Source organism: Hemitrygon akajei, chromosome 9 (genome assembly GCF_048418815.1).
Source record: "Hemitrygon akajei chromosome 9, sHemAka1.3, whole genome shotgun sequence".
In the NCBI taxonomy this organism is placed as follows: Eukaryota; Metazoa; Chordata; class Chondrichthyes; order Myliobatiformes; family Dasyatidae; genus Hemitrygon; species Hemitrygon akajei.
In genome coordinates this window covers 128,227,126-128,249,558 of record NC_133132.1, presented here as the reverse complement: position 1 = coordinate 128,249,558, position 22,433 = coordinate 128,227,126, and the positions used below count along the sequence as shown (strand labels likewise).

General features: G+C 41.9%; 1 protein-coding gene across 1 annotated transcript in view; it reads left to right on the top strand.

The window, feature by feature from the left end:
• The window catches only part of LOC140733514 (structural maintenance of chromosomes protein 6-like), an 82,589-nt gene that overhangs the window by 1,849 nt on the left and 58,307 nt on the right, over positions 1–22,433 (top strand). Inside the window, exons 2-5 of the mRNA XM_073056947.1 lie at positions 1,614–1,784; positions 9,112–9,229; positions 10,476–10,581; positions 11,146–11,282. Coding sequence (XP_072913048.1) covers positions 1,623–1,784; positions 9,112–9,229; positions 10,476–10,581; positions 11,146–11,282 — 523 coding nt within the window. The 5' untranslated portion in view covers positions 1,614–1,622. The remainder of the gene's footprint in view (positions 1–1,613; positions 1,785–9,111; positions 9,230–10,475; positions 10,582–11,145; positions 11,283–22,433) is intronic.

The following is a 22,433-nucleotide window of genomic DNA, read 5'->3' as shown; positions in this document are numbered from 1 at the left end:
CTTTTTTGACTGTTCACCCTATGTTGAACGAACTGCTTTTAAGTTGATTTTAATATACAGTGTTGCTAGAAGGTTTGTGAACCCTGCAGAATTGTCTCTTTATCTGCATATGTGACCTAAAATGTGATCAGATCTTCACACAAGTCCTAAAACTAGATAAAGAGAGCCCAACTAAATAAATAACTCAAAAAACATTATACTTGTTCATTTATTTATTGAGAAAAATGTAAAAGGTTTACATGCATTTTCCAACAAATACATGAGTCTCAGGACATTCTTCCAACAGCCTTCTGGCTTATTCATGTGGTCTTTAGCAGACTTTAGACAGGCAGCAGTGTTCTTCTTGGAGTGTCGTGGCTTTTTTCTTGCAATCCTGCATGCACACCATTGTTGTTTACTGTTTGCTTGATGGTAGACTCATGAACACTTACATTAGGTAATGCAAGAGGTCTGTAGCTCCTTAACAAATTTTCTAGCGCTACTGTATGTAAGAATGACATTTGTTTTAAGCAAACGCTATGTCATATTGTCCACCCTAGAATCATCATAGAAGGTAATGCTGGTCAATGACAGGTTACTTTTTGTTTGTAGAACTAAGCACATCTGCACCCTATTGTGTCCTGAAAGGCAAGCCGAGTATGTCGCCAGAGCTGGGGTCTGGAAATGGAAGAAATTGTGCTGTATGGAAATATTATGCATGGGTTTGAAAAGAAGGGGAAATGTTGAAGCAGTAGTCAAGGTCTCCTGTGTCCTTGTGGATGCAAGTGTGAGTGAACATGCACAGATTGCACCTTTGTGTGTTTCCATATATGGGTGACCATTAGTACCCTTGCAGAAGAGCAGTTGGCATGTGGTAGCCTTTCAACAATAAAATAAATCACATGGTATGATGGTGGTTTCATGATTTGAAGTTCAAGACCTTGTTGATATTATTGATAGAAAATTCCATCAGATTTTCTAGTCATTAGAAAACTTAGAGGGTGTTACAGCAGAATAGACTGTATAAGGGCTTTTAAGATATTAATCCATAGCACTTAGATGCTCTTAATATAAAGCACCAAATATGAAACCGGTTCTTTTTGTTGTTGCTTGTAAGTGGTCTGTGTGAGCATCCCTTTTGTTCACTTGCGCATCTACCACTGTTTTGTTTATTCTTTGGAACTGTTATCCATGTTGAATTCCAGTAACTAATTTTCCCCACGGTTGAGGGAAATGCAGATGTTGGAAATCTGAACCGAAACAGAATATACTAGAAATACTTCACAGGTTAGGCAGCATTTATTTGACATGGGTCAAAGAATGGTGCTCTTTTTAGTCTATCTAGTACTTATTTGTTTTGATTACAGATCAGTTTATGAATTTGTTAATACCAGAAGATTGTATTTTGAAGAGTGGGCTGAAGTTTTAGAGGAGTTCATCCCTGATGAGGTGCAGTCAGAATAGTTTAGCTATATTTCAGAGGGTATTGTAATCTGCTTAAATGTTTTGGAATTCTTCGACCAAGTCAGAGTTTAAAGCAAAAATATACAGGCATGTTCAATTTAAATTCAGTTCTGAAGAAGTTTAAGGTAATATTGTTAATGATTTGGCATCTTTCTGATTTGTGGTTCTAGTCATTTAACATGTCAAAACGAAAAGAACATGTTTCTGAAGGGGTAGTGTCCACAAAAAGAATCAAAACTGAAATCATTAAGGAAAGTGATCCAGATGAAGTTAACGGAGGTAATTGGAATGCTGCAGCAATCAATGGACAAAGTGGAGACTCTCTTCCAAATTCACTCATGGTAAGTTATTTATAATGTGTAGAAGCAGTATTGTCTAAGGATAATACTTCTCTAGAATGAAGCAAAATAGTACAAAGATGTTTTTGTACACTTCCTTGAAGTCTTGATTATAGAACAGCAGTCCCACGTAACCTTGCAATTTTGATTACTTAATGTATTGCATTTGACACTGCGTATTACAGAATGGTCTGATTTACATTGGAGAAACCAAACTACTTGCAGTACTACTCTTTTCAGGCTGCAAGGGTGATGCTGAGAATTTGGTTATATGTCAAATGAATTCTGCATCCTACTTCTGCTTTGACCTCTTCAGCTTTTTGTGTTGCTCCAGGAACAGCATCTCATTCTATTTGGGCATTTAGTAGACCTTGGGACTCTAACATTAGAATTTATCAATTTGAGGTAATTACCCTTTTCATGTTATCCTCATGGATGATGCTTTCAACATTGTCAGTTTTTTTAAATGTTCATAACCTGTTAATTTTTGTTTTAGTTACCATTTTGTTTTTGGAAGAGGAAAGTTGTGAAAGAAGTAACTTAAATGTCTTGATTATGTTGGTTTTGAAATAATCTGCATTCTTTTCTTGTGCTTCTGAGTGTGCATCTAGCCCTTGATCTTCATTTTAGGCCTCATTGTCCTTAATCATAGTGGACTTGATAATAAATGTCTTCCCTTCTGGTTTAGATATCGCTGGTGTTTAATCCTGTATCCTTGATAATTGACATTCAACATTTTCTAAAGGTCTAGGGAGATAGACTTTATATTGAGCATCATATCTTCAAAGATATTATTTCATTCTTCTTGTAAGAAGACTGAAGAAATAAATGATTGAGAATGCATAATGTTGCGTCCAAAGCATGTTTGTCTTCAAATGTAAAACAGACGTACTAAGTTTGTAACTGAATAATTGGCTTAAAATGAGGTAAATTTCCATCATGTAAGAGATAATTGAAACTATACTGGCTCACATACTGATTTTTGTTTTGTTGGAGAAATTGAGTATGGATTTATTTATTTTGCATCTTTTTTATACCTTGGATATGGTAAATATTGGATCTTGCACATTTTGGCAGGTGACTGAAGTGTTGTAGATGGGAAAAGAGACTGCTTTTGACTCCTTATGACCCCTCAACACTTGTAATAACAGTATCCTTCAGGTTATCGAAAATTGAATGCTATGGAAGTGATACTGGAGAGACTCTTAAATGGCAGTTGAAGACTTTTGTTGCTTAATAATAAGCTGGATGGAGTTCTAAATGTTCTATATTTCGGGTTTGCTTGTGTCAGAAAGAAAAAACAAGTTCTGCACTCTCAGTTTAAAAAAAAATAATAGGAATATGTTATTAAAAGATTGATCAATGTGATAGGGTGCCACAGTAGCGTAACTGTTAGTCCAAAGCTATTACAGCTTGGGATGTTGGAGTTCGGAATTCAATTTTGACGTCTTCTGTGAAAGTCTGTATGTTCTTCCCATGTGTGCGTGGGTTTCCTCCGGGTTCTCTGGTTTCCTCCCATGGTCCAACTTAACCAAGTAGGTTAATTGGTCATTGTAAATCGTCCTCTGATCAGGCTAGGGTTAGATTGGTGGGTTGCTGGGTGGTGCAGCTCATTCAGCCAAAAGGGACTGTTAAGTGTTGTATCTCAAATAAAAAATTTAAAAAATCATAATAGCAGAATAATTATATCATTTGCTTTTGCTCTTATAAAAACAGGAAAAGGAGATACAGCATTGGTTGTTGAAGTAAATAATAAGTTGATTGTACTCAGGTTGGAAAAAGGGGTATTTTAGATAAACTAATTCAAAGATTCCAAATACATTTATTATCAAAGTGAGTTTACAGAATACAACTCTGAGATTTGTCCTCCTGTAGGCAGCCAAAAAGCAAAGTAACACTCTGGAACCAGTTCAAGAAAACAACAAACAACCAATACACAAGAAAAGAACAAGTAGTGAAAAAGGACAAAAAGTGAGCAAACAACACATAAAATATCAAACATCAAACATGGAGTTCAGTATTATTCAGTTCAACGTTGCTCCTGTAACTGACTGCAGGCCGCAGAGCCCAGGAGCCCATCCACATCAACCACCTGATCAAAGTGCTCAAAAAGAGCAAAAGAATGAGTAACCGGAATCCAGAAACACATGCAACATGAACCTCAAAATCCCCCAAAATGAGCTGATCAATCCCTGCAATGTGGATCCCAAAACTCCTGCACTTTCCTCCGACAGCAGCTAGCAAGAGGGAGAGGAAGACTGATGAAATACAGGCAAATGGTGCCAGTCACCCACCCGCCCTCTGCTTTTTTCCTCGTTGACTTCAGCCTTGCTTGATGCCTCAGTTGAAGAGAAGAAATGGAATCAATCATGGGTTTGCTCCCGACTCCAGGCTGCACATTCTACTCCCAACCTCACCAAAATCCCTCGGATACAGCAAACCACCAGAGTACTCAATCGGCCCAAAAATACACCATCAAAATGTAAATCACAGGTTCCAATCACAGCTTAGTAGTAGAATTATATTTGAAAGGAAGTAAACAAAGTAGTTTCGTGGGCTGTCTGCAGGATGCCTCCGTTGGTTGTGTTCGCTGGTGCCATCTTGAAGACTCATTATATTCTAGGTAAATCCCCTCATCTAAATTCCATTTCAAAGAGGGCAAGATATATAGAGGTATTACTGCCTATTTTAACAATAAGTTGGAAGGCAATGCATTTCCAGGGGATTGGTAAATAGCTTTTTTTAATATTGAGGCAAACCTGATTGAGCAAGCTTACTGACTTTGAAGAAATAACTGGAAGACTGGGGTGTGGTGATATAAAGGGTTTAATTTATCTGGATTTATAAAAGGCCAACAATAATATACAATATAATGAATGAGGTTAGAAAATGTGGGATTAGGGCAAGAAGCAGAATGGATTGCTAGCCTGGGACTGAAAGTGAGAGGCTCTTTATAAACTTGCTGAATGAGAAATAATTGTGAGGAAGAAAATTTTGCTGGTAGGAGCTTGTTTATTTCTAGAAATGTGCTCATCCCGGTGTGGAGGATCAGAATGATTCAGGAATAGAAATATGACAACTGCTGATAATTTTGTCACGTTTACTAGCCATTAAGAAAACAAGCTAGGCACTAGGGTTTTTTTCTAGAGGGATAGAATTTAAAACTCAGGATTGGAAAAAACTGCAGGAAGTTGCATACTCAACCAGCTTCATCATGGGCACTATCCTCCCCAGTACCGAGGATATCTTCAAAGGGCGATGCTTCAAAAAGGGGGCATCCTTCTTTAAGGAACCCCATCACTCAGGACACGGCCCCTTCTCTTTGCTGCCATGAAGGAGGAGATACAAGAGTCTGATGACAGATGCTCAACATTTTAGGAACAGCAATATATATATATTGATTCTGATTCTGTTTGTGTTGGTGGTGTAAAGCTAAGTGAATCAGAATCAGGTTTATTATCACTGGCATGTGTCGTGAAATTTGTTAACTTAGCAGCAGCAGCAGCAGTTCAATGCAACACATAATATAGAATAAATCAGTCAATCAATTGCAGGATATGTATATTGAATAGTTTAAAAATCATGCAAAAACAGAAATAATATATATTTAAAAAGTGAGATAGTGTTCACGGGTTCAATGTCCATTTAGGAATCAGGTGGCAAAGTGGAAGAACCTGTTCCTGAATCGCTGAGTGTGTGCCTTCAGCTTTCTGTATCTCCTACCTGATGGTAACAGTGAGAAAAGGGCATGCCCTGGGTGCTGAAGGTCCTTAATAATGGATGCTGCCTTTCTGAGGCACCACTCCTTGAAGATGTCCTGGGTACTTTGTAGTACCCATCTTAGCTCCCAAGATAGTATCCTAGATGGAGCAGACTAAATTTACAGATTTACAGCTTCTTTCGGTCCTGTACAGTAGCCCCTTCCCCCACCCCCATACTAGAAAGTGATGCAGTCTTTCAGAATGCTCTCCATGGTACATCTATAGAAGTTTTTGAGTGTATTTGTTGACATACCAAATTTCTTCAAATTCCCAATGAAGTATAGTCACTGAGTTGACTTCTTTATAACTACATCGGTATGTTGGGACCAGGTTAGATCCTTAGAGATCTTGACACCCAGGAACTTGAAACTGCTCACGCTGTGATCTCACTTCTGATCCCTGTATGATGATTGGTATGTGTTCCTTCGTCTTACCCTTCCTGAAGTCTGCTATCAGCTCTTTCATCTTACTGACGTTGTGCCAGGTTGTTGCTGCGACACCACTCCACTAGTTGACATATCTGACCTCTGTATGCCCTCTCGTCACCATTTAAGATTCTACCAACAATGGTTGTATCATCAGCAGATTTATAGATGGTATTTAAGTTATGCCTAGCCACCCTGGTTATCAGTATAGAGAGAGTAGAGCAGCGGGCTAAACACACACCCCTGAGGTGCACCAGTGTTGATTATCAGCTAAGAGGATATGTTATCACCAATCTGCACAGATTGTGGTCTTCTGGTTAGGAAGTCGAGTATCCAATTGCAGAGGGAGTTACAGAGGCCCAGGTTCTGCAACTTCTCAGTCAGGATTGTGGGAATGATGGTGTTGAATGCTGAGCTATAGTCGATGATCAGCATTCTGACACGGGTGTTTGTGTTGTCCAGGTGGTCTAAAGCTGTGTGAACAGCCATTGAGATTGTATCTGCTGTTGACCTATTGTGACGAAAGGCAAATTGCAATGGGTCCAGGTCCTTGCTGAGGCAGGAGTTCAGTCTAGTCATGACCAACCTCTCAAAGCATTTCATCACTGTCGATGTGAGTGCTACTGGTCATTAAGGTAGCTCACATTCTTCTTAGGCACTGGTATAATTGTTGCCATTTTGAGGAAAGTGGGAACTTTCACCTGTAGCAGTGAGAGGTTGAAAATGTCCTTGAATACTCCCGCTAGGTGGTTGGCACAGGTTTTCAGAGCCTTATCAGGTACTCCATCAGGACTTTCCCCTTGTGAGGGTTCACCCTCTTTAAAGACAGCCTAATATCAGCCTCTGAGACAGAGATCACAGGGTCTCAGGTGCAGCAGGGATCTTCACAGTCGTAGTTATATTCTCCCTTTCAAAGCAGGCATGGAAGGCCCCCTTCATCCGGTAGTGAAGCATCATTGCCATTCATGCTATTGGGTTTCACTTTGTAAGAAGTAATGTCTTGCAAACCCTGCCAGAGTTGTCATGCATCCAATGTTGCCTCCAACCACGTTCTAAATTGTCTCTTCACCCTTGAACTAGCCCTCCGCAGATCATACCTAGTTTTCTGGTACAGGCCTGGGTCACCAGACTTGAATGCCACAGATCTAGCCTTCAGTAGACAACGTACCTCCTGGTTCATCCATGGCTTTTGGTTTGGGAATGTACAGTATGTCTGATCCAGGTTCGAAGATGAATCCCTCAATACAGTCTAGTCCACCGATTCAAACCAGACCTGTAGGCACTCCTGTACTTCCCTTGTGCATACCTTCTTGGTCCTCACTACTGGTGCTGCAGTCTTCAGTCTCTGCCTATACTCAGGGAGTAGAAGTACAGCCAGGTGATCAGACTTCCCAAAGTAGAATAGCATGGTAGGCATTCTTAATCGTGGTATAACAATTGTCCAGTGTGTTGTTTTATCTAGTATTGCAAGTGACCTGTTGATCGTAATTGCTTAGTGATTTTTCTTCAGACTGGCCTGGTTAAAATCCCCCCCCAAAACGATGGTGAAGGTGTTAGGGTGCTCCCATTGTCCCATTGTTCAGATCATCTAAAGCTTGATTGACTGAGGCTGGAAGGGGTGTGGAGAAAATTTACAAAGATGAGACCAGAAGTGAGCAGGAGTACCAAAAAGTAAAGGACAAATAGACTGGGACTTGAGAAATGGCAGCTAAAAAATTGTTTAATTTTTTTCTTTCTGTCTGACAGACCCCAACCTGTTAAGTTAGACAACCTCTCCTCCTTTACTCTCACCCTGAACACCAGCGTGCCTCAAGGCTGTGTGCTCTGCCCTCTTCTGTACTCCTTTTTCACCTATGACTGCGTTCCTGTACATGGTTCTAACTCCATAATCAAGTTCACAGATGACACCACGGTGATTGGCCTGATCAGAGGGGATGACGAGATGACCTACAGGGACGAGGTCCGGTGCCTGGCCGCGTGATGTGCCTACAACAACCTGGCCCTTAACACCCAGAAGACCAAGGAGATCATTGTGGACTTCAGACATGCTAGGAGCCACACTCATGTCCCCATCTACATCAATGGAGCTGTAGTGGAGCGTGTATCAAGCTTCAAATTCCTTGGTGTCCACATTTTCGATGATCTCACCTGGTCCCTGAACTCCTCCATCCTGATCAAAAAGGTGCAACAGTGCCTTTATTTCCTGCGGAGCATCAAGAAAGCTCACCTCTGTCCCAGGATACGGACGGACTTTTACCGCTGTACCATTGAGAGCATACTCACCAACTGCATCTCAGTGTGGTATGGCAATTGTCCCGTATCGGGTCGCAAAGCTCTCCAGCGTATGGTGAAAACTGCCCAGCGGATTATCAGCACCCAATTGCCCACCATTGAGAGCATCTACCATAAACGCTGCCTGGGCACGGTGAAAAGCATTATCAAGGATGCATCTCACCCTAACCATGGACTTTTTACTCTCCTCCCATCTGGTAGGTGCTACAGGAGCCTCCATTCCCGCACCAGCAGGTACAGGAAGAGCTTCTTCCCTGAGGCTGTGACCCTGCTGAACCTCACATCACAGCGCTAAGCAGTCTGGCACCCATATTGTACTGTCTCAGTACTTTTATATTTGTGTGCTGTAGCACTTTTTATTGGCAGTTATTTTGTAAATAACACTCTTTGCATTTCAGGTTAGATGCTAACTGCATTTTATTTGGCTTTGTATCTGTACTCGGCACAATGACAATAAAGTTGAATCTAATCTAATCTAAAAATTGAAATAATGCTTAACAGGAGTCTGTTGGTATTAGACAGTCATTGAGTAATTCAGTAGGAAGTTTGGATGGAATTTGATTTTCATATCTTGGTGAGAATGTGAAACTCACTACCATAGAGGATAACTGATAAGCTTGGATAAAGGCACACAGGAGGAGACTTGACTATCACACCGACATCCGCACGAACAGATAATGGCCGGAAGGCTTATACATGTATGGCCTGTGTAATCCATTTCTTTACAGGTATTCTGTCTGCTTCACAGCACAGACTAATGTTTTGACCAAAAGCTTAATATACAGTATTATTTTTATTTTTCATGCTAGTTATACAGTGTGTATAGATCTAATTTGGACTTTGTTTTCCCAGAATGAAGGTGAAGTAGGAATAATCGAAAGTATTTCGTTGAAAAATTTTATGTGCCATGCTTGCCTTGGACCTTTTAAATTTGGACCCAATGTGAACTTTGTGGTTGGAAACAACGGAAGTAAGTGTTGTCAGCTGTTGGTGAATTTGTGTTTTCTTCTCAACTATCAACTTACTGTTTTAACCTTCAAGCAGACTTACAGATTGTTATAGATTGTCTTGAGGTTTTCCATTTATTTGTAATATTAATATTTGTTAGCAGAAATATTTAAAGGAAATATACTTGCACTTTATAATCTATAAAGCCTCAATCCTATTGTTGTATGTCTGAGAAATGTTCTGATGTCCATTTTTGATACATCAAAATATTCTGATGTCCATATTCTGATGTCCATTTTTGATACATCAAAATATTCTGATGTCCATTTTTATTACATAGAATATTACCTTCTTTTGCTGTCATTATCTCTTGGTGGCAGCTCTGATTGTCCAATTCCTGAGCCTGCACTATAAAGAAGTTCCCATGCCGAATTTCTTTTTTAATTCATAGAGCCTGCAGAACTCTTTGAAGGAGCTTTTTTGAAAATATTAATTTGTAATGAACAATCTACTCTATGTCAAACAATTCGGATTAAGAAAATACAAAGGTAGAGGGTTCCTATGAAACCTTTCTTAAGCCAAAATGGCTTAAAGCAAAGAACCATTAAATTATATGGGAAAAATTTTCGTAAAAGCAAAAGTCCTCTTAGTAATGCAAAAACAGGTTACTAATGTAGGTCTTTTGTAAAAGCGGAGCGGCGTAAAGCGAACATTCGTAAAGCGGGGGACACTTGTTAAAATAATAAGAAAAATGATTAAATGGCACAGGTTGTGAATTAGGGTGTGAATTACATAATTTCCCCCAACCCCACCCCACTGCACGACTGTTACATTTCACAACAAACCTATCTTACTCAGTGATATGATTGTCATGTCTGTTATTTGCCGTTTATATATTTTAAATCTGAGCATAGGTGATATTATGGTCTATTATTATCTAATGACAATTTATCTCTATGACCCATATAGATTATTTTTTTACCTTGTTATAACCAGCCAATTGTCCTAATTACTAAATATTGTTCCTGGTAAACATCACCGTTTTATGTGATAAGAATTGCTATGTATTTTTGGTTTTCTATGTCAGTGCGCTATCCTTTCTACTTATCTTCAAAAGTGAAGTTGTTAGTTTAACTGTGCATCTTAATATGTTTCTTACAGACTTCTTACTAGACAGTGGAATCATAGTGTTGTGAAATTGCTTTGGGAGAAAAAGGGGCAAGGCTAATGCACAAGAATATTTCAACATGTTCTCATTCTGTCTGTAGGTGGGAAGAGTGCTGTACTGACAGCCCTTATTGTAGGGCTTGGTGGGAAAGCTACTGCTACAAATCGGGGATCCTCTATAAAAGGATTTGTAAAAAGTGGTCAAAAGTAAGATTTAATCATTTTGCTTTGATTCAGCTGTATAGCTTGAATGTGATCATTAGTTATTTTCTCTTTAGCAGTTTACTTCAAACAAAGAAAACCATTATTTTTAAAATAAATATTTTAAAAACTGATCAGAAGTCTGTGACGATGTAAGCTCTTTTTCTATACATCATGGCAACTTGCTCCGTTTAGAATTCTCTGGAATCTGTACTATTAGCTCCATTATAGGGTAGAGAAGCAGTGACCATAGTTGTTTTAGAATGACATTTTGGGGGGGGGGGTGGTGTTCACAGTTTTTATTTAACCATTAAAATACTCACCGGATCCTTCGTTCGGCATGGGTGGAGAGCCACTCCCATGATACCTGATATTTTTCCAATTTTATTTTTGTGGTCTGGGACCCATTTAAAACTCCATTTGAATAATTTATTCAGTGATCTGGTGATATTATTCTAAGACAAGGGCATTGAACACTCAATAAATATCAACTTTAATTTCTAACTTTTGTACTTTTCATTTGTAGTTCTGCAGTTATTTAAATAACATTAAGTAACTTTTCATTTGTAGTTCGGCAGATATTTCAATAACATTAAGAAACAGAGGACCTGATGCATTTAAATCTAATAAATATGGAGAGGCTGTCATTGTGGAGCAGCGTATTTCAGGGGATGGAATAAGACAATACAGATTGAAAAGTCAATCAGGTAAAGTTCTGTTTTTTATTATTTTAAAGTCATCTCTTGGGATGTGGGTGTCATTGTTGCCCACATCCGATTATCCCTGAAGATTCTGGTAATCCATCTCTCAGAATCTCCATAGGTCTTGCGGTGAAATAAGTCCCAGAGTATTGTTTTTAGCAGAATCCAGGATTTGGACTGGTTAGTAATGAGAGAAGGACAACATATTTCCATATCAGAATGTTGTGCAACTTGAGGAAGAACTTGTAGATGGTAGTATTCCAATGTGCTTGATACCCTTGATATTCTTAGTGCTCAGAGTTGTTTCTGGTGGGCTGGGGCTGCTGTTTGAGTAGCAATCTGCATTTTTGTTGATGGTGTAAAGTGGTTACACTACACCGGTGATGCTGTGTGCCAATTAAGATGGCTGTTTTAAGCTGAGAATTGAGAAGTGGTTACAGTGGATTTGGAGCAGTTTTAGGCCATGTATGCTAAAAGGACATCCCTCTATTTTGAGGCTGTGTCCTCTTCATATGACAGGCCACTCGATCCTGGAATGATTTTCATGAACCATCATTGAACCCTCTCCAGAGCACATCCTTTCAAAGATATGGGGCTCAAAACTGCTCACAATACATCAAGTGAGGCCTCAACAGTACTTTAAAGAGTCCAACATTTCATCATTTTATATTCTAGTCCTCTTGAAATGAATGCTAACGTCACATTCGCCTTCCTCACCACAGACACAATCGGAAAATTAACCTTTAGGGAAACTTGTACAAGGACTCCCAAGTCCCTTTTCGCCTCAGTTTTTTTTGTATTTTCTCTCTATTTAGAAAACAGTCAACCTTTGATTTCCTCTACCAAAGTGCATGACCGTACGCTCACCATCACTGTATTCCATCTGCCACTTCTTTGCCCATTTTCCTAATCTGTTGTATGTCTTTCTGTAGCCTCTCTACTTCCTCAAAACTCCCTGCCACTCTGCTTACCTTCATATTGTCTGCAAACTTCGTAACAAGTCCATCAATTCCATCATCCAAGTCACTGATATATAATGGAAGAAGAATCGGTCCCAACATAGCCTTTGTGGAAAGCCACTTGTCATCAGTTGCCAACCAGAAAAGGCTCCCTTTATTCCCGTTCTTTGCCTCCTGCCAATCAGCCACTGCGTTATCCATGTAATACCATGCGCTTGTAGCTTGTTAAGCAGGCTCATGTGTGGCACCTTGTCAAAGGCCTTCGGAATATCCAAATACACAATGTCAACTGATTTCCTTTGTCTATCTTGCTTGTTATTTCTTCAAAGAATTTCAACAAATTTGTCAGTCAGGATTTTCCCTTGAGGAAATCATGCTGACTACAGCTTACTTTATTATGTATCTCCAAGTACCCTGAGACCTCATCCTTAATAATCAACTGTGGCATCTTCCCAGCTACTGAGGTCAGACTAGTTGCCCTATAGAAACATAGAAAATAGGTGCAGGAGTAGGCCATTTGACCCTTCGAGCCTGCACCGCCATTCAGTATGATCATGGCTGATCATCCAACTCAGAACCCTGTACCTGCTTTCTCTCCATACCCCCGATCCCTTTAGCCACAAGGGCCATGTCTAACTCCCTCTTAAATATAGCCAATGAACTGGCTTCAACTGTTTCCTGTGGCAGAGAATTCCACAGATTCACCACTCTCTATGTGAAGAAATTTTTCCTCATCTCGGTCCCAAAAGGCTTCCCCTATATCCTTAAACTGTGACCCCCTCGTTCTGGACTCCCCCAACATTGGAAACAATCTTCCTGCATCTAGCCTGTCCAATCCCTTTAGAATTTTATACGTTTCAATAAGATCCCCCCTCAATCTTCTAAATTCCAGTGAGTATAAGCCTCGTCGATCCAGTCTTTCTTCATATGGAAGTCCTGCCATCCCAGGAATCAATCTGGTGAACCTTCTCTGTACTCCCTCTATGGCAAGAATGTCTTTCCTCAGAGTAGGGGACCAAAACTGCACACAATATTCTAGGTGCGGTCTCACCAAGGCTTTGTACAACTGCAGTAGAACCTCCCTGCTCCTGTACTCAAATCCTCTTGCTATAAATGCCAACATACCATTTGCCTTTTCCACCGTCTGCTATACCTGCATGCCCACCTTCAATGACTGGTGTACAATGACACCCAGGTCTCCTTGCACCTCCCTTTTTCCTAATTGGCCACCGTTCAGATAATAATCTGTTTTCCTGTTCTTGCAACCAAAGTGGATAACCTCACATTTATCCACATTAAATTGCATCTGCCATGAATTTGCCCACTTACCTAACCTATCCAAGTCACCCTGCATCCTCTTAGCATCCTCCTCACAGCTAACACCGCTGCCCAGCTTTGTGTCATCCACAAACTTGGAGATGCTGCATTTAATTCCCTCGTCTAAATCATTAATATATATTGTAAACAACTGAGGTCCCAGCACTGAGCTTTGTGGTACCCCACTAGTCACTGCCTGCCATTCTGAAAAAGTCCCATTTATTCCCACTCTCTGCTTCCTGTTTGCCAACCAATTCTCTATCCACATCAATACCATACCCCCAATACCATGTGCTTTAAGTTTGCACACCAATCTCCTGTGTGGGACCTTGTCAAAAGCCTTTTGAAAATCCATATATACCACATCCACTGGTTTTCCCCTATCCACTCTACTAGTTACATCCTCAAAAAATTCTATAAGATTCGTCAAATCCATGCTGACTTTGTCCGATGACTTCACCTCTTTCCAAATGTGCTGTTATCTCATCTTTGATAACCGACTCTCGCATTTTCCCCACCACCGATGTCAGGCTAACCAGTCTATAATTCCCCGGTTTCTCTCTCCCTTTTTTAAAAAGTGGGGTTACATTAGCCACCCTCCAATCCTCAGGAACTAATCCAGAATCTAAGGAGTTTTGAAAAATTATCACTAGTGCATCCACTATTTCTTGGGCTACTTCCTTAAGCACTCTGGGATGCAGACCATCTGGCCCTGGGGATTTATCTGCCTTTAATCCTTTCAATTTACCTAACACCACTTCCCTACTAATATGTATTTCCCTACTAACATGTATTTCCCTCAGTTCCTACATCTCACTAGACCCTCGGTCCCCTACTATTTCCGGAAGATTATTTATGTCCTCCTTAGTGAAGACAGAACCAAAGTAGTTATTCAGTTGGTCTGCCATGTCCTTGTTCCCCATGATCAATTCACCTGTTTCTGACTGTAAGGGACCTACATTTGTCTTAACCAATCTTTTTCTTTTCACATATCTATAAAAGCTTTTACAGTCAGTTTTTATGTTCCCTGCCAGCTTTCTCTCATAATCTTTTTTCCCTTTCCTAATTAAGCCATTTGTCCTCCTCTGCTGGACTCTGAATTTCTCCCAGTCCTCTGGTGTGCCGCTTTTTCTGGCTAATTTGTAGGTTTCTTCCTTGGAATTGATACTATCCTTAATTTCCCTTGTCAGCCACATTTCTATAGTTTCTATAGAAAATATATAATCTAGTTTCTATTGTCAGCCTATAGTTTCCTTTCTTTTACCTCTCTCCCTTCTTGAAGAGTGAAGTGACATTTGCAATTTTCCAGTAGTCCAGAACCATTCCAGAATCCAGTGATTCTTGAAAGATCATTACTAATGCCTGCACAACCTCTTTAGCCACCTCTTTCGGAACTCTGGGGTGTACACCATGTGGTCCACTTATGGTTAGTGTTACGTATCCCGTGACTGGATCACTTACCAGCAAAGATAGAGAGGTCCGCTGAAGTCTGATGGTACCATTTTTAAACGTTTTATTTTATAAAGGGGCACAAAAATAAGGTTAATACAAACATTCAGATAACATACGTCGTCAATACTCAATCTAAAGTGCAGGTATAGTAATAATCAATAAGAAATAAGCTCTATCGTTGTCTAGGGGTAATGTATATATTGTCCGCTGTATATCTAAAAGTCTCTTGCGGTCACGGCAGTTCCACCAGCTGCCGTCTTTTTGGGGTGTCGCGGTGGTGCACTTTTTGTTGGAGAGAGAGAGATAGAGATTAAATGGAACAGTTACCCGGCGGGTTTTTCCAACCTTTATGAGTTCGATCCGTCGGAGTCTCGTTGGGGAATGGACGCTCACTTGTGGCCTCTCCTGTAGCTAAGCCGTTCTTCCGTGGTGAGGTCGCCAATCCCAGGCAAGGAAAAGACGCACACGAACCCCACCACCGGCTGTCGCTATTAAACGCTGTCACAGGATTTCTCGCGTGTCTTCTGGTGCGTCTGGGGGGCCGTCTTTACAACCCCTCTTTTATCTGAACTCACGGGGTCTCAGATGTCAATCAGGTTGGGATGATGCAATCTCTCTCCGTCTCTCCACTCACGTTGCCTTGAGGGTATACACGTAGTACAGTTCCCAATTCACAAAGGTGTCTCCACGAGACAATGACCACAGTCGCCAGCTTTTGCCTCGCTGTGAAACGAGGGACACCGCACGTATCTCTCTCTTCTCTTGGGTCATTGACCCCCCCTTCACTAGGGCTCTTGCGATTCTCACAAAGGAGGGGGCTGGGGTCATAACATTAGCCACTTCATTTTTCTTCAGTTTCTTTTTCCAGTGGACTCTGGAAGTGAGGGCTGATATAGCTGACATTTGGTTCCATGCAATCAGTCGGCTTTGCCTTGTACCTTGAAAGCTGTATTGGTGGTTAGCAGCACTTGATCGGGTCCCTTCTGCTAGGAGAGAGAGAGGGTATTTTTTCAGTGATTTAATATATACGTAATTACCTGGTTTAAATTGATGTGCATTTCCCTCCAGGTTTGGGTAGGGTCACTTTTCATTCATTTTAATAGCATCACCTAGGGCTTTTACTATTTCTAGGGTTTTCTCATCAGTCCATATCAGTGCTGTTTGGGCACTTGTCAAACAGGGTCCAGAACAAGTGGGCATGGGTCTTCATATGTCAAAAGGGGTCAATTTGGTGGTCCTATTAACATGATTTCTCAAGGTATACAGAGCAGTCAGCAATGCCTCAGGCCATGTCAATCCTGCCTCTTGTCTTATATTGGCCAAAGTGTCTTTCAGTACTCTATTCATCCTTCAACTAATCCCAGTGATTTTGGTTGGTAGGGCAGATTCCACTCCCAGGAGAATCCCAAGGCTTGCCCCAATGCTTTAGTTAATTTCCCCATAAAATACGTTACTCTGTTTCTCCAAGCTGCTGTTCTGCTGCACTGGCTGCCTGCTGCGCTGCCAGTAAAGAATCTATGGTGTGGGTCAAGATGTAAACTTTTGTAAGTTTCTCGAAATGGTTATGACCTGCACGGAAAGAGTAGAAGATTTAGTGGCCACATCTGGTGCAGCATTACCGTCTGCCACAGGGTCAGATCTACCGTATGGGTTTCACATTTTATTTCAGCAATCTGCTGTGACAACAAAAGAGCCTGTAGCAAATTCTTAATAAGTTGAGCATATGCTATATTGATTTACCAGAGGAGGTAATAAGTTCTGTATGCTGCCATAGGGTAATGAAATCATGTACTACCCCAAAAGCAAATTGTGAATCGGCATAGATATTCACAGTTCTACCATCAGCTAAGATGCAAGCTCTAGTGAGTGCAAATAGTTCAGCAGCTTGCACTGATGTTCCTGAAGGGGAAGAACTCATTTCCTATACCTCATGAAGATTCACCACAGCATACCCAGCTAGTATTTCAAAATCATTAGGTTTAGATGATCAACCATCAGTAAAAAGAATCAGATCTGGGTTATCTGAAGGGGTAGAACTGAGATCAGGAGAGGAGGTTGTGCCTTCTACAGTTAACGACAATCATGTCATTCGGCATCACTGTGAACGAGAACAAAGATGGTCGGATTAAGGGCGAGTGTTCTTTTAAAAAGCAAATTTGCCTTTGATAATAGCATGACCTCATCCCCTGTTCACCTTGCTGCTGTGAAGTGTTGTGTAGCTGCTGAATTGATAGTAGCATTACTGCGTGAGGAGTTAATACTGTGCAGGAATGGTTCAATATTACAGTCATTGCCTTTCAACAGATTTGACACTGTGGCCCCTGCCCATCCCCTACATGATTCATCTGTTGTCAGCCCCCAACCAACACATACTCCACTCTCCCCTCCTCACAGCCCCCCACCCTGCTCTCACGAGTACACCTCTCCCCCACCTGAAACCACCACGGTGGGCTTCACAGCTGAACAGGTGAGAAGACAGCTGAAACGTCTACACCCAAGCAAGGCTGCAGGCCCGGATGGTGTCAGCCTCAGGGTGCTCAAAGCCTGTGCCCCCCAGCTATGTGGAGTACTTCACCATGTCTTCAACCTGAGCCTGAGTCTCCAGAGGGTTCCTGTGCTGTGGAAGACGTCCTGCCTCGTCCCTGTACCGAAGACGCCGTGCCCCAGTGGCTCCAATGACTACAGACCTCCCACATCATGAAGACCCTGGAGAGACTTGTTCTAGAGCAGCTCCGGCCTATGGTTAGGCCACACTTAGTCCCCCTCCAGTTCGCCTACCAGCCCCGACTAAGAGTTGAGGATGCCGTCGTCTACCTGCTGAACCGTGTCTACGCCCACCTGGACAAGCTGGCGAGCACTGTGAGGGTCATGTTTTTTGACTTCTCCAGTGTGTTCAACACCATCCATCCTGCTCTGCTGGGTGAGAAGCTGACAGTGATGCAGGTGGATGCTTCCCTGATGTCATGGATTATTGATTACCAGACTGGCAGACCACAGTACATGCGCTTGCAATGCTGTGTGTCAGACAGAGTGGTCAGCAGCACTGGGGTTCCACAGGGGACTGTCCTGTCTCCCTTTCTCTTCACCATCTACACCTCGGACTTCAACTACTGCACAGAGTCTTGCCATCTTCAGAAGTTTTCTGATGACTCTGCCATTGTTGGATGCATCAGCAATGGAGATGAGGCTGAGTACAGGGCTACAGTGAGAAACTTTGTCACATGGTGAGAGCAGAATCATCTGCAGCTTAATGTGAAAAAGACTAAGGAGCTGGTGGTGGACCTGAGGAGGGCTAAGGCATCGGTGACCCATTTCCATCCAAGGGGTCAGTGTGGACGTGGTGGAGGATTACAGATACCTGGGGATACGAATTGACAATAAACTGGACTGGTCAAAGAACACTGAGGCTGTCTACAAGAAGGGTCAGAGCCGTCTACGTCCGAGGTCCTTTAACATCTGCCGGACGATGCTGAGGATGTTCTACGAGTCTGTGGTGGCCAGTGCTATCATGTTTGCTGTTGTGTGCTGGGGCAGCAGGCTGAGGGTAGCAGTCACCAACAGAATCAATAAACTCGTAAGGCCAGTGATGTTGTGGGGGTGGAACTGGACTCTCTGACGGTGGTGTCTGAAAAGAGGATGCTGTCTAAGTTGCATGCCATCTTGGACAATGTCTCCCATCCACTCCATAATGTACTGGTTAGGCACAGGAGTCCATTCAGCCAGAGACTCATTCCACCGAGATGCAACACTGAGCGTCGTAGGAAGTCATTCCTGCCTGTGGCCATCAAACTTTCCAACTCCTCCCTCGGAGTGTCAGACACCCTGAGCCAAAAGGCTGGTCCTGGACTTATTTCCACTTGGAATAATTTACTTATTATTATTTATTTATTTATGGTTTTATATTGCTATATTTCTACACTATTCTTGGTTGGTGCAACTGTAACGAAACCCAATTTCCCTCGCGATCAATAAAGTATGTCTGTCTGTCTGTTAATCATCGCTGCTGTTACCTCCACAGCTCATAGGCAGCCAGGCAGACAGTGCACCATGGGTGGTAATTGAGTGGAGTAGTATGCCACCGGTATTTTCAATCCACTGTGTTCCTGAATCAGCATGGCCCACCTTTTCATTAGTATGTACCTGGAAGGGTTTGGATTAGTCAGGAATGCCCAAGGCTGGTTCATGGAGCGGTTTCTTCTACAGTGCTTCACGCCTTTTCCATTTCCGGGCTCCATTGAATTTGATATGGTTCGTCCTGTAGTATAGTTGTCCGTAGCACAGCATCAGAGGTTCTGTATTCAGGAACCCAGTGTCAACAGTAATTTGTCAGTTCCAAGGAAATGCAAGCATCTGCTTTATATTTTCTGGTTTAGGAGATTGTGCGATTGCGGACATGTGTTCAAGTGGAAGTCTTCCAGTGCCTTGCTGCAGAGCATAACCCAAATAAGTAATGGTTGCTTGGCAGAACTGTCACTTAGACAATGAGGCTTGGTGTCTGTGGATTGCCAGGTGGTTTAGTAGTGTTAACAGAGTCTTTCTGGCAATCTGCCAGTGTCTTGGAGGCTAGCAGCAGATCATCAGCATATTGTAAAGTGACACTAGTGCCTGACAACAGTAATAATATCAAGTCCTGTCATACGGCAGGTGCATGTACCACTGGGCTCTCAGTGTAGCCCTGAGGCAAATTTGTCCATTATACATAAGGGTGAACAGGTATTGACTGTCCTCATGCAGAAGGACTGAGAAGAAGGCAGAGCAGAGGTCAATTGTCGTGTTCCATCGAGATTCAGATGGTGTAGAGGCTAAAATGACAGTTGTGTCCCGTACAACTGGGAAAATGGACTACTATCTGGCTGACAGCCTGAAAATCTTGCACAAACCACCATTCATCAGGCCTGCCTGGTTATGGGTTTGGCAATATTGGGAATTGTAAGGGCTATGCTTCATGTGTAGCACTCATTGTAAGAGCCTCGATAACATATTTAAAAACCGTTAATAACCTCAGGAGATAAACGGTATTGGCAAATAGATGGGAGTCTCACGTTTTCTTAAGTGAGACTCACTGGATGCCACAGAGACAACTAGACCCACCTGATTCTTGTGCAACACTCTCAAGGATGGGTCCACTTCTTTCAGTCGAAGTGAAGGGTACTGAAGAGAAGGGGGTGAGCTTTCTGTTTAAAAATGCAAAAGATCCTAAAAGGGAAAGTCTTAAGAGGATTTGTCACTATCATTTCAGTATCAGGACTAGGTTACGCCGATTGGAAGGGTGCCCTGAGTTTCACCATCGGACCGAGATCTTTGTGCTTAGATGGGTACTTTATTCCCAGGGATACATGAGATACAGAGTGGTCTTATTCCAGGATGTAATTTATCTGAGAAGGGTATTTCGGCGGCTATCTGTCCAGGCTGAAAGCTATTTGGCCCTTGAAGCACACGTAATGCTCTCCACCTTTTCTTACATCCATCATCAATTTGAATGAGTGGGCTACTTCGAGTGACAAAAAATTTAAAAAGGTTTACACCACTAAAGGTCCATTCTCTTCCAATTATATCTGCACTAGTTTCCCACGCATCTTTAAACAGGGATGTGAAATCTATTACCAGCTCATCCTTTTTCTGTTGGCATCTGGTTACCTCCTCAAAATTACTATGTTGTCTGTCCCTGCTAGGATTGTTATATGGCCTGATCTAACCATGTCTAGATCTTAGGTTGCTTTCACCTCCATTTGCATTCAGGACACAATCGCCATTTGTTCCTAGGGGTACAGCGAATTGTCCAGGCACAGCCCTAGGCAACCTACAGGAGTTGCTGCACATATTTTTCACATTTTTAGGACAAAAATTTCACAAGTTTGTACTAATCAGTTGTGGGATGTAGGAGGTATCCTAATTGGGTTAGGGTGTCACTGATCATACTCCTCATCTCTGCAAGGGTCCAGGGCTTGAGGATTGGTATATCTCCTGCCTTTATTCCAGGTATCTGTGTATGGGTTGTACTATCCCTATAGCAATTGCTAGATCCTGTTACCTGCTACTTAGACTGTACTCTCCTGGTCTGCAACCGCGTTTGCACCCTGTGCAATGTGCACAGGTGGTCACTGTTCCTGGTCCATGGGAGCAGAGGATCCCCTGTGCTTGAGGCACCAGATGGGGGAAGCCTGTTAATTTAAGGGAAGCTGGCTTCTGAATTAGAACTGAGGCAATTGTCTTTGTCATAGCAGTTGCCAGCAGCCATGCTAAACATTGCTATTTCCCTAATAGGACCTTCTGGCAGCCCGTCATCTGGAATTTTAGGGTAGAGGCCTGCAGGGGGAGAAAAAGTGGGAGGGTGAGGAGGATCCACTTTTTTTTGTGTTTTTCCTCCTCCATCTTAGGTGTAAGTTTTGGTGGCTGGTGCCTTTTGGCCACTTCTTCCCATTTATCAGAACTCCCCATGTATTCTAACTCTTAATTTGGGTCCCTGTCCCCACCTTTTGTCTCACATTTACAATATCGATTTTTTTTTAATCGAATGAGCCTCCACAGGGCTTGTTTCCCTGGCTCCAACTGTATAAATCACCAGAAAACGTAATCACCTACCCGCTATCTCCAGTTTCCAGCCATACCTTGTCTGCTGGTGAGCCCCAGTGGCACTAGGGTCTCACTCAGAAGTTGCTTAGATTTCTTAAACTATATCTTTTTCTCAGTACGTTTATTCATCTGAACCTTTGTGGGCGGATCAGCAGGCCTCGAGATTGTGGTCTCTTCTCTTTGACATAGCGCTGGTGGCCTTTGCACATTTACTTTAATTACAACCCATTTCTTACCTTTAGTTCTAGGTCAACTTGTAATCAAATTTAGTTAGTTTCAATAACAATACAATACCCTTCCCTTTTTCTGGCCAGAATTTATCTCAGTCCTCAACTTCCTATTGTCCTTTAATTTGACTATTCATTGGACTCCCCATGAGTCTCGGACCCTGTCTTTCATTCACCCTTTTGCCCCTCTCCAGAATTCAGGGATGTTCACCGGCCAGACAGGCCCTCATCTGCACTGGTTTCGCCCTACTGGTCTTGTCTGTCACACTCTCCCAGAGACTCTCAATGGCTGACGGTCAAACATTCCCTATAATTTCCTTGTTCACTGATCTCGCTATCAAGCTCACAGTAGATCATAGTATAACTGTTCATTGGACCCTGCATAAAAAGGGCTGCATGTTGGGTGGCAAATTGTTAGGGAAATTAATTTGCTAAGCAAATTCAATTAAAGTTGGTCTCAAATAAATTGGGCACAGACTGCAAAGTCTTTTATTCATGAATAAGGTAAGACTAGCTCACTAACAGTGCAATCGCCTGGTCTTCCAAAAAGCAGTCTTAGCCTTTTTTATACATTCACAGAGAAAATCAATTACATCAGCCAAAGTTAAAAAAATTTCAATCCTGTGTAT